This window comes from Emys orbicularis, chromosome 14 (genome assembly GCF_028017835.1).
Source record: "Emys orbicularis isolate rEmyOrb1 chromosome 14, rEmyOrb1.hap1, whole genome shotgun sequence".
NCBI lineage: Eukaryota > Metazoa > Chordata > Testudines > Emydidae > Emys > Emys orbicularis.
Genome location: NC_088696.1, coordinates 41,092,380 through 41,113,649, shown reverse-complemented (window position 1 = coordinate 41,113,649; position 21,270 = coordinate 41,092,380). Strand labels below are relative to the sequence as shown.

The window sequence follows — 21,270 nt, the reverse complement described above, 5'->3', positions numbered from 1 at the left end:
GTTTCTTAGCTAGGAGCAAAAAGAGGTTACAGCAGTGTTTGTAAATAGCTTGCCCTTAAATCGATACTGCTGGTGCAATGGATTCTTGAAGCGAAATGCATGTGACGTATGAGAGAAGATTTAATTTAGAAATAGCCAATGTTCAGATTAGCTAACCTTTTTAGCTGCAGCAGAATGTGCTAGTGGATGTGTGCCAGGTGCCAATGCATCTCTTAATGTTAATACCTGCTACTAGCTTTACACTGCAGTGATTTTAAACAGGCAGCTGTCGGCTTATTTGGGAATCATACAAATTCATATGCCAACTGAAAGCTTAGATCTCTAGTTATGGTTCATGTGGCAGGTCCCACTCCTCTCTCTGTCCCTTGCTTCTGGGCCCCCCTCCCCTCCCTGGGGCTGTGTGCGCAGACACACCTGGGCAGCAGCCTGCACTGTCAGGGCAGTGAGTGGGAACCAGCCCCCAAACTTCCCCACAGCCTCCTGGGGATCCCTTATTCCTGCCTCCTGGGTGCAGTGTGGGACGGGATCTGCGATCCCCGGGGAGTGCTGGGGATGCATTTCACCACTTAGCAGCAGCCAGGCAGAAGTGTGTCTGTTCTTCCTCTGAAACCTACATTTTATGTCAAATATCAAAACAAACAGACAAAAATAAATAAAAAACCAACCAAACAAAAACGCCTTCACTGAACATCCCATTCTAAATATTAAGACTTGCAAAGTTTCATTTGAATAGCTTGACAGCCCTGGAGACTGATGTCCTAATTATCCTCGGAACAGGTGCACATGGGCATTTTCCTGCCAATGTGCCTCAGTCTAAAAGTGGAGAGCCCAATTCTCAGATGGTAGTTCGGTATAAAGCCTTCTCACATGGCAATCATTCTACTGGGATAGCCACCAAAGGAGCTAATTATGCAGTTTATGTACTCATCTGTTCTTTATGGGCACCTGAGTCCTATCAGTAGCACCGTCACAATTAGGAAATGGGGGCAGTAGAGTTTTCCCAAAGTGCAACACATTTGTAGGGCTAGAGCAGGGGTCGACAAGCTTTGGGAAGTGGTGTGCCATTAATTTAAGGTTTCGCTCATCCCGCTGCTGGTCTGGGGTTCCGTAATCCAGGCCGGCAGCGGGCTGAGCAGGGCTGGCAGCCAGGACCCCGGCTGGCAGCAGCGTGCCACTAAAAATCAGCCTGCGTGCCACAGGTTGCTGACCCCTGGGCTAGAGTGTCAACCGGGGACGGACGGACAGGCACTAAGCACTCTGGGATAGGGTTACTTTGACTTGGGTCTGTGCACTGCAGTGTAGATACTAGAGTCCTGGGTTTGAGCATGGATCAGAAAATCCTTAACCTAGGGTTAAAATGCAGTGTAGACATTCAAGCCCAGAGTTCCTGGACACAGGTCAGCTGACTCAAATTCCACTAACCCTGGGCTTACATTACTGTGTAGATATTCCCTAAAGCTCATTCTCAATTTAGGAAAAAGAAAATGTAGCTTTTCCTTCTTGGGAGGGATTCTCAGAGGTTTTGTTCCTCAGCTCTCTCTAAGAGAGAAGTAGGTCACTTGAATTTTAGAATTACTATTCAGTTTGAAGATTTTTCTACTATTCATGCATTTAACTTCTTTTGTTTGTCACTCTGGTTCTCCTCTTTCAAACCCAGTTACTGATGTACATTTTGGCCTCCAGCTTAAATAGCACTGAAGATAAATTTTCCAGATGCTGCAGTAAATGAGCCAAATTGTCTCTAGAGTATAACAGAGTTCTAGCGTAATTTTAGACTGTCATTAGAATAAGAAATGAGAATCTGCTTGCATCAAAAAGGTTGGCTTAAAGTTTGATCATAGCTTTGACTCAGAGAGTTGTTATTAATGGTTCCCAATTCTGCTGGAAAGGCATAATGAGTGGGGTTCCGCAGGGGTCCGTTTTGGGACCGGCTCTGTTCAATATCTTCATTAACAACTTAGATATTGGCATAGAAAGTACGCTTATTAAGTTTGCAGATGATACCAAACTGGGAGGGATTGCAACTGCTTTGGAGGACAGGGTCATAATTCAAAATGATCTGGACAAATTGGAGAAATGGTCTCAGGTAAACAGGATGAAGTTTAACAAAGACAAATGCAAAGTGCTCCACTTAGGAAGGAAAAATCAGTTTCACACATACAGAATGGGAAGAGACTGTCTAGGAAGGAGTACGGCAGAAAGGGATCTAGGGGTTATAGTGGACCACAAGCTAAATATGAGTCAACAGTGTGATGCTGTTGCAAAAAAAGCAAACATGATTCTGGGATGTATTAACAGGTGTGTTGTGAGCAAGACACGAGAAGTCATTCTTCCGCTCTATTCTGCGCTGGTTAGACCTCAACTGGAGTATTGTGTCCAGTTCTGGGCACCGCATTTCAGGAAAGATGTGGAGAAATTGGAGAGGGTCCAGAGAAGAGCAACAAGAATGACTAAAGGTCTTGAGAACATGACCTATGAAGGAAGGCTGAAAGAATTGGGTTTGTTTAGTTTGGAAAAGAGAAGACTGAGAGGGGACATGATAGCAGTTTTCAGGTATCTAAAAGGGTGTCATAAGGAGGAGGGAGAAAACTTGTTCACCTTATCCTCTAAGGATAGAACAAGAAGCAATGGGCTTAAACTGCAGCAAGGGAGGTTTAGGTTGGACATTAGGAAAAAGTTCCTAACTGTCAGGGTGGTTAAACACTGGAATAAATTGCCTAGGGAGGTTGTGGAATCTCCATCTCTGGAGATATTTAAGAGTAGGTTAGATAAATGTCTATCAGGGATGGTCTAGACAGTATTTGGTCCTGCCATGAGGGCAGGGGACTGGACTCGATGACCTCTCGAGGTCCCTTCCAGTCCTAGAATCTATGAATCTATGACTACTTTAATGGTATCAATTCTAACTCCATGGATGGATGCATGTTAAGCTTTATGCACCTCACAAACCTCCTGGGCCTGTTTCTGAAAATGCTCCTTCACTTTTCCTAAACCATGTGAACTGGGGCTGTGTTGTGGATGCTGCCAAAGAACTAGGCTGAACAAGACACTGTTAACTTTTTTTTTTTTTTTTTTTTTTTAAATATTGAGTTTTCTAGCAGTGTGCCTTAAATATGTATTTTTAAGCTTTAGTTATTTTAAGCAGTTTTTGTCGTGTTCTGTTCATCTAGTGATTTTTAGAAAGGTTTTCTGTGCAGCTCTGAGCACAACAACATTAAACACCTCCCGTCCCCCAAATCCCTAGCCCAGTGACTGAACGGTGAGGTTTTTGCATGGATATTAGATAGCAAAGCCAGGCAAAGTTGATCGTAATAGTGAACACTGTGTGGGGAGCCCAGTGCAAGAAGGAGACAGTCAAGAGGTTCTGCTCATGTGGGCAGTGGAACACAGCATAGACTTAGCGAGAGCTCAAGGTCATCCAGAAGTGCCTGGAAACTTTGCCACGATTGATTCTTCCACAGACATATGCAGACTATGACAAACATTTCTCAGTGGCTTGTTTGAACAAGCAGAGCAGCATCAGGTCTTGTCTCTGCATAGAGAAACCAGATGACTCCTATCTTGGGCAGAGAAGAACTTCCTCTTGCTCTGTCTTTTCTGTTGAGGGGAAGCTCTTCATTGAAACAAACTGGCGAAGCGGGCTGAGCCTTGGCCAGGGAGAGTGGAGCTTTGACCCCATCATAGAGCTGTTTAGCGTGGGCACTTGTTACCCCCAGCAATGAATCTCTGTGCATCCAGTCAAACCACAAAATGAACAGGTATTCCTCCAAAAGGGTGCGCGCACGGTGGCAGTAGGTGGATAGCACATTGTTGGTGTCAGGGACTGGGATGTGGGTGATCATTCTGAGTGGTTGGAGCACATGTCAGAACCATCGTCAGAGGCCAGAGCTGAAGTCAGGAATCGGAGCTGAGATTCAGAACCAGGGTACCTCGAGTGAGGCAAGGCAGGAGCAGGGCTTTGGAGCAAGGCTGGAAATAAGCAGGGCCAGGAGATATCACAGCCATGGGTGAATGATGAACTGCTGCTACTAGTAGGCTAAGACCCAGTCTGCTGACTCTTACAACCAATCAAGCGGCGTAGCCAGTTAGGCCAGCTGCACTCGTTAGGTTGCTTGGAGTTTGGCTCTACTGCAGGCCTTGAATACATGGTGAACAATTGATCAACATCCTCTTTATAACCATGTTTTACATACTTTAAAACTGTTAGTGCCCCCCCCCCACCTGCTCATTTGAGTAAAAATGCCCAATTCTTTCAACCTTTCCTCATAGGTCATGTTTTGTAAACCTCATTTTTGTTGCTCTCCTCTGGACTCTCTCCAGTTTGTCAACATCTTTCTTAAGGAATGGTGGCTGAAACTGGATGCCGTACTCCATTTGAGGCTTCACCGGTGCTAATTAGGGTATGTCTACACTACGGGATTAATCCGAATTTATATAATTCGAATTTAGGAAACCGATTTTATAAATTCGAATGTATTCGGCCACACTACGCACATTAATTCGGTGGTGTGCGTCCAAGCTACCGTACTAGCATCGATTTCCAGAGCGTTGCATTGTGGGTAGCTTTCCCATAGCTATCCCATAGTTCCCGCAGTCTCCACCCCCCTTGGAATTCTGGGTTGAGACTCCAGTGCATGATGGGGCAAAAAACATTGTCGCAGGTGGTTCTGGGTACAGCCTCCCCCTCCCTCCCTGAAAGCAACGGCAGACAACCATTTCGCGCCTTTTTTCCTGAGTGAACTCTGCAGACTCCATACCGCAGCAAGCATGGATCCCGCTCAGCTCCAGAACGCAGTCATGAACATTGTAAACATCTCGCGTGTTCTCGTGGAGTTTATGCTTACCCAGGACCAGAAAAAAGAGGCGAGGAGGAGGAGGCGGCGACTGCAGCGCAGCGACAAGCGTGATGAGGACATGGACATGGACCGTGAATTCTCTCAGACCGCGGGCCCCGGTGCTTTGGAGATTATGATGTTAATGGGCCAGGTTATAGGCTTGGAACGCCGAATCTGGGCCCGGGAAACAAGCACAGACTGGTGGGACCGCATAGTGTTGCAGGTGTGGGACGATTCCCAGTGGCTGAGAAACTTTTGCATGCGTAAGGGCACTTTCATGGAACTTTGTGAATTGCTTTCCCCTGCCCTGAAGCACCAGAATACCAAGATGAGAGCAGCCCTCACAGTTGAGAAGCGAGTGGCGATAGCCCTGTGGAAGCTTGCAACGCCAGACAGCTACTGGTCAGTCGGTAATCAATTTGGAGTGGGCAAATCTACTGTGGGGGCTGCTGTGATGCAAGTAGCCAAAGCAATCACGGAGGTGCTGCTACGAAAGGTAGTGACTCTGGGAAATGTGCAGGTCATAGTGGATGGCTTTGCTGCAATGGGATTCCCTAACTGTAGTGGGGCGATAGATGGAACCCATACTCCTATCTTGGCACCGGAGCACCAGGGTACCCACTACATAAACCGCAAGGGGTACTTTTCAATGGTGCTGCAAGCACTTGTGGATCACAAGGGATGTTTCACCAACATCCATGTGGGCTGGCCGGGAAGGGTTCATGACGCTCGCGTCTTCAGGAACACCAATCTGTTTAAACGGCTGCAGCAAGGGACTTACTTTCCGGACCAGAAAATAACCGTTGGGGATGTTGAAATGCCAATTGTTATTCTTGGGGACCCAGCCTACCCCTTAATGCCATGGCTCATGAAGCCATACACAGGCAGCCTGGACAGGAGTCAGGAGTTGTTCAACTACAGGCTGAGCAAGTGCAGAATGGTGGTAGAATGTGCATTTGGCCGTTTAAAAGGTCGCTGGCGATCCTTACTGACTCGCTCAGACCTCAGCCAAACCAATATCCCCATTGTTATTACTGCTTGCTGTGTGCTCCACAATCTCTGTGAGAGCAAGGGGGAGACCTTTATGGCAGGGTGGGAGGCTGAGGCAAATCGCCTGGCTGCTGATTACACACAGCCAGACCCAGGGCGATTAGAAGAGCACACCAGGAAGCGCTGCGCATTAGGGAAGCTTTGAAAACCAGTTTCATGACTGGCCAGGCTACAGTGTGAAATTTCTGTTTCTTCATGAAAACCCGCCCCCTTTATTGACTCATTCTCTGTAAGGAACCCACCCTCCCCCTTCCCCCAGCTTGCTTTCAAAGGAAATAAAGTCACTATTGTTTAAAAATCATTTATTCTTTATTAATTGATTATAAAAAGAGGGAGAGAACCTGAGTGGGGTTTGGGAGGAGGATCAGCGGGAAGGAAAAGCCCACTAAAAAAAGGTTAAAAAAATGGCAGCCTTTTGCTTGGGCTGTCCACTGGGGTGGAATGGGAGGGTGTACGGAGCCTCCCCCCCCGTGTTCTTACACGTCTGGGTGAGGAGGCTATGGAACATGGTGAGGAGGTAGGGGGGTTATACAGGGGATGTAGCGGCACTCTGTTCTCCAGCAGCCGTTCCTGAAGCTCCACCAGACGCCGGAGCATGTCTGTTTGCTCACGCAGCAGCCCCAGCGTTGCATCCTGCCTCCTCTGATCTTCCTGACGCCACCTCTCATCTCGAGCGTCTCTCCTCTTCTCACGTTGGTCCCTCATGTCCTCACGTTGGTCCCTCCTGTCCTCACGTTCACTGGCTTCTTTCCTATACTTGCAAACCGTGTCCTTCCACTCATTCAGATGAGCTCTTTCACTCCTGGTGGATTGCATGATTTCGGCAAACATCTCGTCTCGCGTCTTCTTTTTCCGACGCCTTATCTGGGATAGCCTTCGGGAAGGAGGAGGGAGGCTTGAAACATTTGCAGCTGCTGGAGGGAGTGAAAAAAGGAGAGAATTTTTTAAAAAGATACATTTTTCAGAACAATGCTTATACTCTTTCACGGTGAATACTATTCACATTACATAGCACATGTGATTTCTGTGCAAGGTCGCATTTTGCCTCTTAATATTGAGTGCCTGTGGCTTTGCTGCTAGAGATCACAGACGCAGGTCCGGGCAACAGAATTCAGCTTGCATGCGGCCATGGTAAGCCACTGTCTTTAGGCTTCTGCGCCCTGCTTTCCCACATACCAAGCAAAGCCCGTTGTGCTGCAGTTTTCCTGTTAGCTTGTTTTCTGCTGCTGAAGGTTAACACCCCCCCACCATCCAATTCTCTGGGATGAGTGCTTTATCCCTCCCCCCACCGCGTGGCTGGTATCAGGGAAGATCCCTGCTAGCAAAACGCGAAAAGCTCTGGGCCAATCCTCTCCCCCCCCGCTTTGCACTTGGCTAAATGCAGGGAAGGATTTCTTTTCAGCCACAGGCAAACAGCCCAGTAGGAACGGCCACCTCTGTCCCCTTAATTAAATTCCTGTATTTCAACCAGGTTACCCTAAGCGATATCACTCTCCTGAGGATTACACAGCAAGATAAAGAACGGATGTTGCTTGAATGCCAGCAAACACCGGGACCATACGCTGCCAGGCTTTGTCAGGCAATGATACCAGATTACTTGCTACTAGCATGGCATGGTCAAGTGTCCTACCATGGAGGACGGAATAAGGCTGCACTGCCCAGAAACCTTGTGGCAAGGCTTTTGGAGTACCTCCAGGAGAGCTTCATGGAGATGTCTGGGGATGGAGCGGAAATCCTCCAGGGACATGTTAACAGACTTTTCCAGTAGCTGTACTGGCTGCGAATGCATCCCAAGTGCTCAGGGCAAATTAATCATTAAAAATGCTTGCTTTTAAACCATGTTTTATATTTTAAAAGGTAAACTCACCTGAGGTCCCTTCCATGGGGTCATGGTCTTGGGTACTGGCTTGGGAGGCTTGGGAGGGTACTTCAGTCAGGGTGAGAAACAGATCCTGGCTGTTGGGGAGAACGGAGAGCTGGGTGCTCTCTGCCAGCTCGTCCTCCTCCTCCTCCTCTTCCCCTTCCGCGGAATCATCAGGTGTACCTGATGAGATTATCCCCATCTCGGAATCCACAGTCAGAGGTGGGGTAGTGGTGGCGGCCCCCCCTAGAAATGCATTTAGCTCAGCATAGAAGCGGCATGTCCGCGGCTCTGACCCGGAGCGACCGTTTGCCTCCTTTGCTTTTTGATAGGCTTGTCTGAGCTCCTTGACTTTCACGTGGCACTGATCTGAGTCCCTATTGTGGCCTCTCTCCATCATGCCCTTGGAAATTTTTTCAAAAGTTTTGGCATTTCGTCTTTTCGAACGAAGTTCTGCTAGCACTGAATCCTCTCCCCATATAGCGATCAAATACAGTACCTCCTGTACGGTCCATGCTGGTGCTCTTTTTCGATTATCAGCCTGCATGGTTACCTGTGCTGATGAGCTCTCTGTGGTCACCTGTGCTCTCCACGCTGTGCAAACAGGAAATGAAATTCAAATGTTCCCGGGGCTTTTCCTGTCCACCTGGCCAGTGCATCAGAGTTCAGATTGCTGTCCAGAGCGGTCACAATGGTGCACTGTGGGATAGCTCCTGGAGGCCAATAACATCGAATTGCGGCCACACTAACCTTAATTCGGATTGACAAAATCGATTTAGACGCTACTCCTCTCGTCGAGGAGGAGTACAGAAATCGAATTAAAGGGCTCTTTAATTAGAATTAAATGGCTTCGTTGTGTGGACGGGTCCAGCGTTAATTCGATTTAAAGCAGCTAAATCCGAATTAAAGTCGTAGTGTAGACCAGGCCTATGAGTGGAACAGTTACCTCCCGTATCTTACTTACAACACTCCTGTTAGCACATCCTGCTAGTACTACTAGACATACATGATGAAGACCTACCACTAGAGCTTGATGTTGATTTAGGAGATGTTACAGTGGAAGAAGTTTGAAAAGCCATCAGTAAACTCAAAAATGAGAAAGCAGATGGAAAGGATAATATTACTGGAAAGATGCTTAGAGCAAGTGATGAAATAGCCCTCCAGACTTTCTTTGGTTTTGCTTGGAATGAAGAAAAAGAATCCAACTCGGTGGAAGAGAGGCCTTATAGTAAAATTGCCAACAGCAGTAACTGAAGAGGAATCACATTACTCTCAGTGCCTGTGAAAATCACGTGCCGCATCCTGAAAAGTATCAAGAAACAAATTTACCTTCAACCTAGAGAGGAACAAGCAGGTTTTAAACTATTGGGGTCATGTGCAGATCATATTGATATGTCGGAGAACAATATGGAACAACGTATGGAGAAACAAGCACCTCTTGTAATAAAATTTATAGATTTCCAGAAGGTGTTTGACAGCGTACAGAGATGCAGTCTTTGGAGAATTATGGCATTCTATGGAATACCAGCAAAATAATTAGAATAGTCAAGGATCTACATGATAATGCCATATGTGCATTCAGATGGTGACATCAGCCAATGGTTTTCAGTGACAGCTGGAGTAAGGCAAGGATGTACTATGTCCCCACTATTGTTTGCACCGGTTATTGACTATGTCATGAGGAAGGTAACCACAGAAGGCAACTGACAAATTTTATGGACAAATTATAAAGCACAATTGGATGACCTTGTTTTTGCTAATGACATTGTCTTGCTTAAACATATTGCTTAATGGAAGAACAAGACACAGCTTTTGGCAGATACAGCAAAATAAATTGGTTTGTTCATCAACAAGGGGAAGACAAAATATATGGCTATCAATGTTCCAAAAGTAACCATGAGACTGGACGAACTAATGCTAAATAAGTAAATCATGTTACCTATCCGGGAAGAGAGAGATACAATAGTGACGCTATGCTAGATGTCAAGTTATGAATATCAAAAGCAGCAAACAACTTTCATAAATTTGAAAAGATTTGGAAAAGTAGCATGATTGGCGCGTGCGCACACACACACACACACACACTTAACACTAGCCTCCTGCCTGTCCTCCTTTGTGGAGCAGAGTCCTGGAAATCGATTGATAAGGAGATCAACTCATTCCAAAGTAATTGCCTTTCGAGAGAGAACTTCTTGCAACATCAGAAATTGTAAGTAGAGCAAACAAATCTAAAGCATCAAATAGAGTAAGAAGATAACAATGGACCCTTCTTCTGCTCCTTGTAAACCAAAACTGCAAACTGTTCTGGGAATGTGCTTCACTTCAGACTTGTGCTGCGTGCACCTCTACATTGAATGCTATTTTGATGCTGACTAACACACTAACTTGATTTAGTTTAACCCTTGTGTGGACACCCTTAAATCCATTTTAAAATGGCTTGCATTGATGTAGTGTCACTCAGTAAGGAATCAATTTAATTTAAGAGAGACAGGGTGGTTGAGGTAATATCTTTTATTGGACCAACTTCTGTTGGTGAGAGAAGACAAGCTTTTGAGCTACACGGAGCTCATTGGGTCTGGGAAAGGTACTCTGAGTGTTACAGCTAAATACAAAGTCAAACAGATACTTTAGCATAAGCAGTTAGCACATATTCTAAGGCAGTGTTTCTCAACCTTTTTGATATCAGAGACCGGCTTGCTGCCTTCCTAATCCGTATCAGAGAGATCTCCGGGACCGGCGCTGGTCCACAGACTAGTCATTGAGAAATACTGTTGTAAAGGACATTCAAGGAGAAGTGGCCTGTCAATGCCCCTGCAGTCATATGACAAAAAGAGGGAGTTAATGGATTACAGATTGTTGTAATAAACCATAAATCCAGTGTCTTTACTAAGACCATGATTTTTAGTGTTTAGTGAAGTTATGAATTTAAGCTCCCAGGCTCATCTTTTGAAAGTGTTGTGGAGGTTGCCTTTGAGGCTGAGGACTGAGCAGTCGAGCCCCGCAAATCTGCAGCTATCTGCATCCACAGATGCAGATATCCGTTGACCATGTTTGTGGCTCGGATGCGGATACAAATTTTGTATCCCCGCAGGGCTTTACTGTTAGGTCAGATATAGAGTGATCACTTTGTGAAAAGTTTACACCCAAGAATGATAGGGTGTGTTTGTCTTTTATCATTTTCCTTTGTGAGTTCATTGAAAAACATAGTGATTGTCTATCTGGTTTCACCTGCATAGTTGTTGTTGGGGCATTTAATGCACTGGGTAAGGTATACCCCACGTTGTGATGGGCACCTGTAGGACCCATGGATCTTGAAAGGTGTGTTGGGGTGTTGATCATTTTAGCAGTAGAGATACGTCTGCAGGTTTTGCATCTGTTGTTCTGGCAGGGTCTGGTGCTGCTTTGAGTTGGTCTGTCCAGGTCTGTGAGAAGCTTGCTTCTGATGATGATCTTGGAGAGATTGGGAGGTTGTTTGAAAGCCAGAAGAGGGGTTTCACGAAACACTTCTTTCCGGATGGGGTCCCCATCAAGCATGGGTTGTAGTTTGCTGATACCCCGATGGGTTCTAGTGTGGAGTGGTAGGTGACAACTAGGGGTATATGGTCAGAGGGAGCTTTATTTCTGTACTGAAGCAGATGCTTTCAGGGTATTTGGGTGGCCCGTTCCATGATGCAATCTACTTCTCTGGTGGAGTGTCCTTGTTTGGTGAAGGAGGTTTTAAGTGTGTTAAGGTGTATATCCTGGACTTTCTCCTTGGAGCACATTCTGTGGCATCTGAGTGCCTGGCCCCTAGATAACAGAATTCTCTCTGGAACACTCCCACACTGGCATCAACTTCCTGGGCGCCACAATCAGCTTTGACAATGGAACTCTACAGACAACTATATACAAGAAACCCACAGATCACCGCACCTACCTTCTTAGATCCAGTAACCACCCCAACACACCAAGACGGCTGTTATCTACAGCCAGATACTCTGAAACCACAGTATGTGCTCTGAGGAGGAAGCCTGGGATATACACCTTATCATACTTTAAAACTGCCTTCACCAAACAGCTACTTATGCTAAACTTGTATGCTAAACTATCTGTTTGATCTTGTATTTAGCTGTACTACTCAGAGTACTTTTCCCAGACCTAAGGAAGAGCTCTGTGTAGTTCAGAAGCTTGTGTCTCCAACCAACAGAAGTTGGTCCAATAAAAGATATTACCTCACCCACCTTGTCTCTCTAATGTCCTGGGACAGACACAGCTACAGTACACTGCATACAATAATTTAATTTAAATCATTCTGTGCCAGGTTTAGTTTAGTATAGATATCCATGCAGAAATCTTGCACTAACTTAGCTAAATTGGTTTTTAAACCTGTTTTAGTTAAACTGATGCAACTGTGTGTAGACAAGACCTTACTGGACTAAAGACAGATGAAAAATACATCTAGATTTTCCTAATGTGACTCTTGTATGCAAGCAATTGGTGTAGTTCCCACAAGGATGCGGTATGATTGCAAATGGAAGGATAGTTGGCTTTGAGACCATCTCTAGGATGTGGTTCACTCTACAAAAAAAGTTGGATTTGAAACACTGTTTAGATCTAAGGATATATATTGAAAACAGCCTTCACTTGGCAAATGAAGAACAGCATTTGTTTCTGAAGACTAGGTGGAAGGTGTGAACACTGAACAGTGGCTAACTAGATACTGGAATTTGCCTACTACAGCTGAGCCTGCTGCCCTTAATATACACCCAGAGCTACCTTCACTGTCAAGATGTCTGCTTCCTGTTTTATTGTATCTAATACCTCCATTTTTAGAGGCATACACATCTCTGCAATTGGATTCTCCCTACCCTGCAGTTTTCTCTTAAACTCTTTAGTTGCTAAACTAGGGGCTCTCTCTAGTTGTCAGCAGTGTCCATCAGGGTATTAATGATCAATAGTGATGCGCTGGCTCAGAATTAAACGGCAGCATTAGTGGGGGATTTCTGGCTGTCCGTGGGGGGAAGAAGCTTTAAAGAAGATGAGGGTTGTTAATGTGAATGAGTTCTTTGTGTTTGACAGAGGTACTGTTACATCTGGCTCTTGCTGGCACTAATGTGAGGAAGCAGACAGCTACTGAGCAAACTTCCTGCATAGGGTTCGTAGTTCACCTTAATGCTGCCCTGCAGTGACTCCTGCTCTTCCAGGTCTGGACCTCTGGGCAGACTTCGGTAGCCACACTGAATTGTGTAGGAGTCTCATGATGTGGGTGAATGGTCACCGAGTATTTAGGAAAACCCAAGACTGGACATCTGGGTGCAGATTTGAACAGGATTGTAGACGTGGAAGGTTCTCATGCTGTGCCACTGAGACCACTAAAACTCACACCTGGGGAATATTCAGAACTCTTGCTTGAGTGAGTTTAGCCTGGTAGCTTGTTGACATAAGAGTTCATTAGGTACTCCAGCTGGGCACCATTTCTATATCTGGGCCCAGAAGTTGAGTTCAGGTTTGAACCCAGGCCTGGAGTTCAGACTGTGCCGTGTATATTTGTAACGCACCATCCACAATGGAGCTCACCGTGTGATCGGCTTCTAGGTGCTACCACAATAGAACTGTTCAAGTATTGATATTGGGCAGTTAGGTTGTACAGTGATTCGAGCTCCTCCTTGCCTATATCTGGTGCTGTCCAAGTAGAGAGTAAAGACCCACTGGCAAGTAGGAAAAGAGTTGTATTATTTCAGAGATTTTTGTACCATAAAAGTTACTGTCCTGAAGATAAACATTTCAAGGTAATCTATGTTGATCCTTTGAGGTAGGCAAAATTAACAAGGGACACCCCCCCACACATCCCCTGTGAGGAACAAGGAGGTGCTAGAAAAGAGAAGCTCGGAGAGAACTCTTCACTTTTAGTGTGCAGTGATTTGTCATTATATCAGATGAGGAAGTTGCATTCTCCTCTTTTCAGATGACTTATTGGAACAACACATTCATAGAGTATGGAACATGTGCCTATTCCTAAGCCCTAATAAAGCAACTTAATACTTTTTCAGAAAGTCTTATTTTTTTTCTTTTGGGGACTAATGATGAATGAGACTTGTAGGAAGGATAGAAGACTCATCTGGTCTTTTACATACATACAAACACAAAATCCTACTACTACACCCTTGCAATATTTAAGAATAATCCTCCATGCAGGGACCCACAAACTTTTCATCCTTTTAGACTCAGAAAGTACACCGCTACCCCAATATAACGCGACCCGATAGAATGCGGTAAAGCAGTGCTCTGGGGGGGTGGGGCTGCGCACTCCTGTGGATCAAAGCAAGTTTGATATAACTACACCGCTACCCCGATATAACGCGACCCGATAGAACATGAATTTGGATATAACGCGGTAAAGCAGCGCTCGGGGGGGGGGGGGGGGAGGCTGCGCATTCCAGTGGATCAAAGCAAGTTCGATATAACGCGGTTTCACCTATAACGCGGTAAGATTTTTTTGGCTTCCGAGGACAGCGTTATATCGAGGTAGAGGTGTATCTACATTTGCCTTAATTCATAATTAACATGAATGTTTTACCCCATCAGCTCATTGCCAGAAAATGTCAGCTAGATCCGTCCTGAGCATTCTAGATCTGGGACTACTCTCTCATGTAAGGTCAGATGGGTTATCTATCCCGTAGTGCCCTGCAACGTTTTCTTAAGTTTACCTCCATTAGAACAGCCAAAGAACATTCTGCCAATACTTTCACAGGCGATTATCTGAGCCTACCTCTCCCTGTTGAGATCTCAAACATAGTGGTGCTGCTTTTGTGGATTCTAGTTTTTCTTATACTTGCTAACGGATGGAGAACCCAGGATCGGTGATCAAGGCTAGGTATGTGGGCACCACAAGAAGCTGCTCCAGGGGCTAGCCTTTGTCATTCTATTCACAGATCTGGAAGGTACACTTGAGCTTAATACTCAGTTTGTAACTTGCCAAAACAAGATGGCAGACTCATTGATTCTGTAACTGGCACAAAAAAAAAGTTTCTGCTCCCACCTTTGACTAATAAGTCTCCATACTGTATGCCGGGGATACCAGCCCTAATCCATCCTGGGAGACTGCATCTGATGGGGTAATTTCTGGGGAAAATAGAGTTCCCCTGTTATAAGAACTATAAAGCAGTGACTACCACCTGCTGGTATCCTTACCAGTACTTCTAGGTCATGGCTGTAACTTCAGGTTTCTCCTCCCTATTTTTTAATAGTGAGCTTTGGTGCTGGGCCCCAGTGCATAATTGCTGCCCTCCTTCCTCTCATTCAGTTGTGCATGCTCTAACAGAGTTTAGATTGGTCCAAATCTGGTACTGCAAGAGCAGACCAGACTCCACTGAGGGCTAGTTTGCCTAGTTGAATGGGAAGTGGTGGGTACTGACTGGCCCAAAGGAGATATTTAATGTAGAAAACAGCTGCCCTGAAATACTGGGGATCACCGCCTTGTGGTTATTGGTAGAGGTGTAGCTACAGAGAGGGTGACTGTAGCTTTGCTCTTTGGGACACCAGAGGAAGCAATTTATTCCCCAGTGGCCATCACCGAGTGGCACAATCAAAGGCTCCATTCTCCATTTGGGGCCAGTTTTGTTTAATATCTTTATTAATGATCTGGATGTTGGTGTGGACTGCACTCTCAGCAAGTTTGCAGATGACACTAAACTGGGAGGCGTGGTAGATACGCTGGAGGGTAGGGATCAGATACAGAGGGACCTAGACAAATTAGAGGATTGGGCCAAAAAAAAACCTGATGAGGTTCAACAAGGACAAGTGCAGAGTCCTGCACTTAGGACGGAAGAATCCTATGCACAGCTACAGACTAGGGACCGAATGGCTAGGTAGCAGTTCTGCAGAAAAGGACCTAGGGGTCACAGTGGACGAGAAGCTGGATATGAGTCAACAGTGTGCTCTTGTTGCCAAGAAGGCTAACGGCATTTTGGGCTGTATAAGTAGGGGCATTGCCAGCAGATCGAGGAACGTGATCGTTCCCCTTTATTCAACATTGGTGAGACCTCATCTGGAGTACTGTGTCCAGTTTTGGGCCCCACACTACAAGAAGGATGTGGAAATATTGGAAAGAGTCCAGCGGAGGGCAACAAAAAAGATTAGGGGTCTGGAGCACATGACTTCTGAGGAGAGGCTGAGGGAACTGGGATTGTTTAGTCTCCAGAAGAGAAGAATGAGGGGGGATTTGATAGCTGCTTTCAACTACCTGAGGGGGGGTTCCAAAGAGGATGGAGCTCGGCTGTTCTCAGTGGTGGCAGATGACAGGGGAGGTCTAGGTTGGATATTAGGAAACACTATTTCACTAGGAGGGTGGTGAAGCACTGGAATGCTTTACCTAGGAAGGTGGTGGAATCTCCTTCCTTGGAGGTTTTTTAAGGCCCGGCTTGACAAAGCCCTGGCTGGGATGATTTAGTTGGGAATTGGTCCTGCTTTGAGCAGGGGGTTGGACTAGATGACCTCCTGAGGTCCCTTCCAACCCTGATATTCTATGATTCTATGATTGCCACTGTGCCAGAGAAGTGCAGAAGCTCCCTAAATGCAGCTGTGTGTGACATCTGCAGTCATGCTGTAGACGGCTGCTATATTGCAGCAGCATAGATCTGGTAGTCTAAAAGCCCCGTGAGAGTTATGTTCTTGGCTGGCTGTTCACTGTAAGGCTGTAGTCTAAGACTGATTTAACTCTGTTATTTACATATTAACACAGCGTTTGGCTGCTCTTTCGTGTCAGAAGGGGCGACTTGACTACAGTCTTTAAGTATCTACATGGGTAACAAATATTTAATAATGGGTGCTTCAGTGTAGGAGAGAAAGCTATAGCAAACATACATGACCCAATGGCTGGAAGTTGAAGCTAGACAAATGCAGACTGGAAATAAGGTGTACCTTTTTAATGGTGCGAAGAATTAACCATTGACACAGTTTACCAAGGGTCGTGGTGGATTCTTCAGCACTGACCACTTTTAAATCAAGATGGGATGTTTTCTAAAAGATCTGCTGAAGGAATTACTTTGGGTCAGGTCTCTGGCTTGTGCTCTCCAGGAGGTCAGTCTAGATGATCACAATGGTCCATTCTGGCCTTGGAATCTATGAACTGTTCTTTCTGACTTTCTTTTACAGTCACTGGCTCTGGCGGAGGATTCAGAATGGGAGACAAGCCTATTTGGGAGCAGATTGGATCCAGTTTTGTACAACATTACTACCATATATTTGATACAGACAGGACCCAGTTAGGATCCCTGTATGTAAGTACCTAATGAAGGGGGGTGAGGGCCCTCTACCACTTCTGAACTCTGCCTCTCTCCTGTGGGAGGAGGGTTCTCATAACCCTTATCAGATTTCATTGATGTTTATCTTAAACTCTTGCACTGGAAAAGCTGATGTTTTTTTCCCCCCAAATCCAAAATGTTAGTCATCTCAGTCACACTTCCTGGATGATTTATTCCCTGCCCCTCTCGTGTCTAGCTCTTCTGCTTAGCATTGCCTGCCTGCTTCGTGCAGCTGCGCTCAGAATAGCACCAACTGGTGGTAGGTTGTGACAGCACCATAGGTTGTCCCATGATGAAACCTCTGTGTAAAAGCCACATGCTTGTTTTGTTTTGTTTTGCTAGTTAGTGGGGTAAACTGAATTAGGTACATTTGGGAACTCAAAGATGGAACTGAACTGGGGATATCAGGGTCAGCATCTATAAACCCGAGAATATGCTGGGAGCAGGACAGCAGCTGTTTTTGTTATGGGAAAGGTAAATGTGCACTCCATGATCTCAAGACTGTGCCACAGCCAGCATTATGCCTAGGGCCCTACCGAATTCACAGTCCATTTTGGTCAATTTCATGGTCATATGATTTTAAAAATTGTAAATGTCATGATTTCAGCTATTTAAATCTAAAATTTCACGGTGTTGTAATTGTAGGGGACCCAAAAAGGAATTGTGGGGGGATTGCAAGGTTATGGTGTGGGTGGAGTTTGAAGTACAGCTACCCTTACTTCTGTGCTGCTGCTGGTGGCAGCGCTACCTTAAGAGCTGGGCAGCTGGAGAGCAGTGGCTACTAGCTGGGAGCCCAGCTCTGAAGGCAGAGCCGTCTCCAGCAGTAACGCAGAAGTAAGGATGGCATGGGATGGTATTGCCACCCTTACTTCTGCACTGATTCTGGTGGGGCGTTGCTGAGCTGGGCCCTGAGTCAGCAGCCACCACTCTCCGGCCACCCAGCTCTGAAGGCAGCAGCGCAGAAGTAATGGTGGCAGTACTGCATCCCCCCCTAAAATAACCTTGCAACCTCCCTGCAACTCCCTTTTGGGTCAGGACCCCCAATTTGAGAAACGCTGGTCTCCCCTTTGAAATCTGTATAGTATAGATAAAAGCACACGAGACCAGATTTCACGGTCCGTGATTCAATTTTCATGGCCGTGAATTTGGTAGGGCCCTAATTATGCCTGAACAGCCTATCCATGTTCATTTTCCATTCAAGCACAGAGTGGAGCCATGTCTGAGGTCTAGCTACTCTCTACTCTGTTTTGCCTTCTGTGACTCTCTTTGCGTATAGGCTGGTGCCAGGGAAGCTCCCTGTACACCAGGTGGTGAACAGTGGCATAGGGAGATTGTTGTACCTCACATCCAGGCTTTCCATTCCCACTGTGGGCTTTCCTTTTGCTGGGTGCATAGGAAGCAGGCTTAGACCTCGCAATCAGATGGAGTTTGGTAAGTCCCAGCTGTGCCTGGTAGCTGCAGCATGTGGTTCTCAGGCTTCATAGAATCATAGACTATCAGGGTTGGAAGGGACCTCAGGAGGTCATCTAGTCCAACCCCCTGCTCAAAGCAGGACCAATTCCCAACTAAATCATCCCATGCTGTATTTCGCTTCCGAGCACAAGAATTGAAAATTTTACTCCTGACTTGCTCCAAATTATTTTGTGGGGGTCCCCAGATTAAACCCCTCTGGAGCTGTCCAGCTCCCATCTCCACCATAGCCACTCCTCAGCCAAAGCGTTAGCAGGGTGGAGAAAACTACTGAAGTAACAAAGGCAGCGAGACTAGGACGTGTACGCTCTGGTGCTCCCCCTTCAACTGTGCATTGGTGGAAGCCCCTTCACCCAGCAACAGGACCCAGGTTGCAACTTCCTCCTGCAAGCAGGCCAGAGTGGCTATTTCAGAGCAGGCCCAATGGAGGTGGCACTGGTAGGGCTTTGAGGGCACCACTTCCACCATGAGCAGTGCCTGCCCCATGCCCTTCACAATGCAGGTATCAGCAGGCATGGTGGATGCCCCAGCTCCTGCATCCTCTGTATAGCAGTTCCACAGAAGATGCATCTATTTTTCCAGAGGATGCACGAGAATTCAGCAGTCTGTCCCAGCTACCACTGCTTCTTGCTCTGCTCCTCTGTCCCCTACTTCAGCTACCATATCCACTGTCTGCAGGGACCCCCTTACCACAACTTTTCCTGTAGTGATATGTTCACAGACAGTGTCCACAAGGGACCTTTAGGCAGAGCTTTTTCAGCAGTTACATCTTCCTTATGGATCCCTACAGAACATGGGCCCTTAATCGCCGAACATTTACGCTTGGTCCTTTTTCCACAAGCAAGGACAGCCAGAATCTTCAGTAGCCAATAGTTTGTCTTCCTCAGATCTCCTGAACTGGGCTCAGCACTTAGAGGATTGCTCAACAGCTCCTCCACCAGCTCTGCACAGCCAGGGCACGCACTGCTATGACAAGTCCTTCTCATGTGTCCTCTGACAAAAGAAGAACCAAGCCCAAATACGTATTTCTCAGGAAATACCCAGAGCCCTCAGACCATGCCAAAAAAACCAGACTCTTTCCTTTCTCCAGAAATGAAGCAAAGACCAGAAAGGCATCTGAGTCAGTCTGCCCTGTGACCACTTAAAGCAACAGGCGTTTAAAAAAAGTAGACTGAGGCTTTGGTCAGACAGGAACCAAAATGAAGGAGATGGTATTCTGAATCATCTGAGCTCTATGCTGACTCTCAAAGGGCATCAGGAATCTGCGGCTAGAAACGGATTTCATTTTGCTTCTAGTCTGCTTGAAGTCTGGTTCACACACAACAGAGCCACTCGGCTCATTTTTTGTGTGTGTGTGTGCGTGCGCATTTAAAAAAAATTCTTCACTGAACTTTTGAACAAAGTGTGTGCTATAGACTTTAAGGCCAGAAGGGACCATTATGATCATCTAATCTGACCTCCTGCACATTGCAGGCCACAGAACCTCGCGCTCCCACTCCTGTAATAGATCCATAACCTCTGCCCGAGTTACTGATGTCCTCACATTATGATTTACGGACTTCCAAGTTACAGAGAATCCGCCATTTACACTAGTTTAAACCTGCAAGTGACCTGTGACCCATGCTGCAGAGGAAGGTGAAACCCCCCCAGGCTCTCTGCCGATCTGACCCAAGGGAAAATTCCTTCCTGACCCTAAATATGGCGATCAGTTAGACCCTGAGCATTTGGACAAGACCCAGCAGCCAGACACCTGGGAAAGAATTCTCTGTAGTAACTCAGAGCCCTCCCCATCTAGTGTCCCGTTACCAGCCATCGGAGATATTTGCTGCTAGCAGTCACAGATCGGCCACATGCCATTGTAGGCAGTTTTATCATACCATCCCCTCCATAAACTTATCAAGCTCAGTCTTTAAGCCAGTTAAGTTTTTTGCCCCCACTGTTTCCCTTGGCAGGCTGTTCCAGAACTTCACTCCTTTGATTATTAGAAACCTTTGTCTAATTTCAAGCCTAAACTATAGTAACTTGATGGGGGCATGGGACAATGGATGTACAGGTCATCCCCTGAAGCACTTAACAGGCGATCACTTCATCACCCGGACAATTGGGTGGCTAGTGTGGTGTTGGCCATATTTTGAAAGAATGATAAAAAATAGTCTTGTTTGAGCATAAGCCCTCTGAGGCCAGTGTGAGCTGCTTGGTCCTGACTGAATTAGTCCTAAGTGGCAGCTCAACAAGGTACAGGACATGTTTTAAGTACCAATGGATATTGCCGATCTTAGTTATATGAAAGCAGTTTGTTATAGTGATTATGACACTGAAGGGAAAGGACAAATGTTTCACCAACTTAAATATGAACCACTAGAATAAACAGCTTGGAAGCAACAAGGTGATGTAGTATACTGTGCAGAGTACAGCAGGTCAGATAAAATCATTATCTTCAAAAAAATTACATCCATTTTTTATTTACATTTACTTAAGTTACTTTCTTCTCATTTTAGTCTTAAACAACTGAAGTGGCTATTCTGTACTCAATTCTGTAGAATTTGACTTTACACAGAGTTTTCTGTTAGGTTTCACACTTAATGTTCATCAGCACCAAAAAAGACCACCCCCAGGTCATCTTTCTCATCTTTTGTTTTGAGAACACCACAAACTAGAACACAAAATTGACAAGGTAATAGATGGTGCTGTGCTTGTAAGCAGTACCATCTTCTGATGTACTGAACAGTCACAAGTCAGAAAGGTTGAAATGCTGCTCCACCAGGGTTTGCAG

General features: G+C 45.9%; 1 protein-coding gene across 4 annotated transcripts in view; it reads left to right on the top strand.

Moving 5' to 3' along the window:
- The window catches only part of NUTF2 (nuclear transport factor 2), a 61,499-nt gene that overhangs the window by 20,872 nt on the left and 19,357 nt on the right, over nucleotides 1-21,270 (top strand). For 3 of the 4 annotated variants that reach the window (XM_065416504.1, XM_065416507.1, XM_065416505.1), the window contains exon 2: nucleotides 16,879-17,003. The exons of the other annotated variant lie outside the window; for it this stretch is intronic. In XM_065416504.1, coding sequence (XP_065272576.1) covers nucleotides 16,905-17,003 — 99 coding nt within the window. In that variant the 5' untranslated portion in view covers nucleotides 16,879-16,904. The remainder of the gene's footprint in view (nucleotides 1-16,878; nucleotides 17,004-21,270) is intronic. 4 annotated transcript variants of the gene reach the window in all.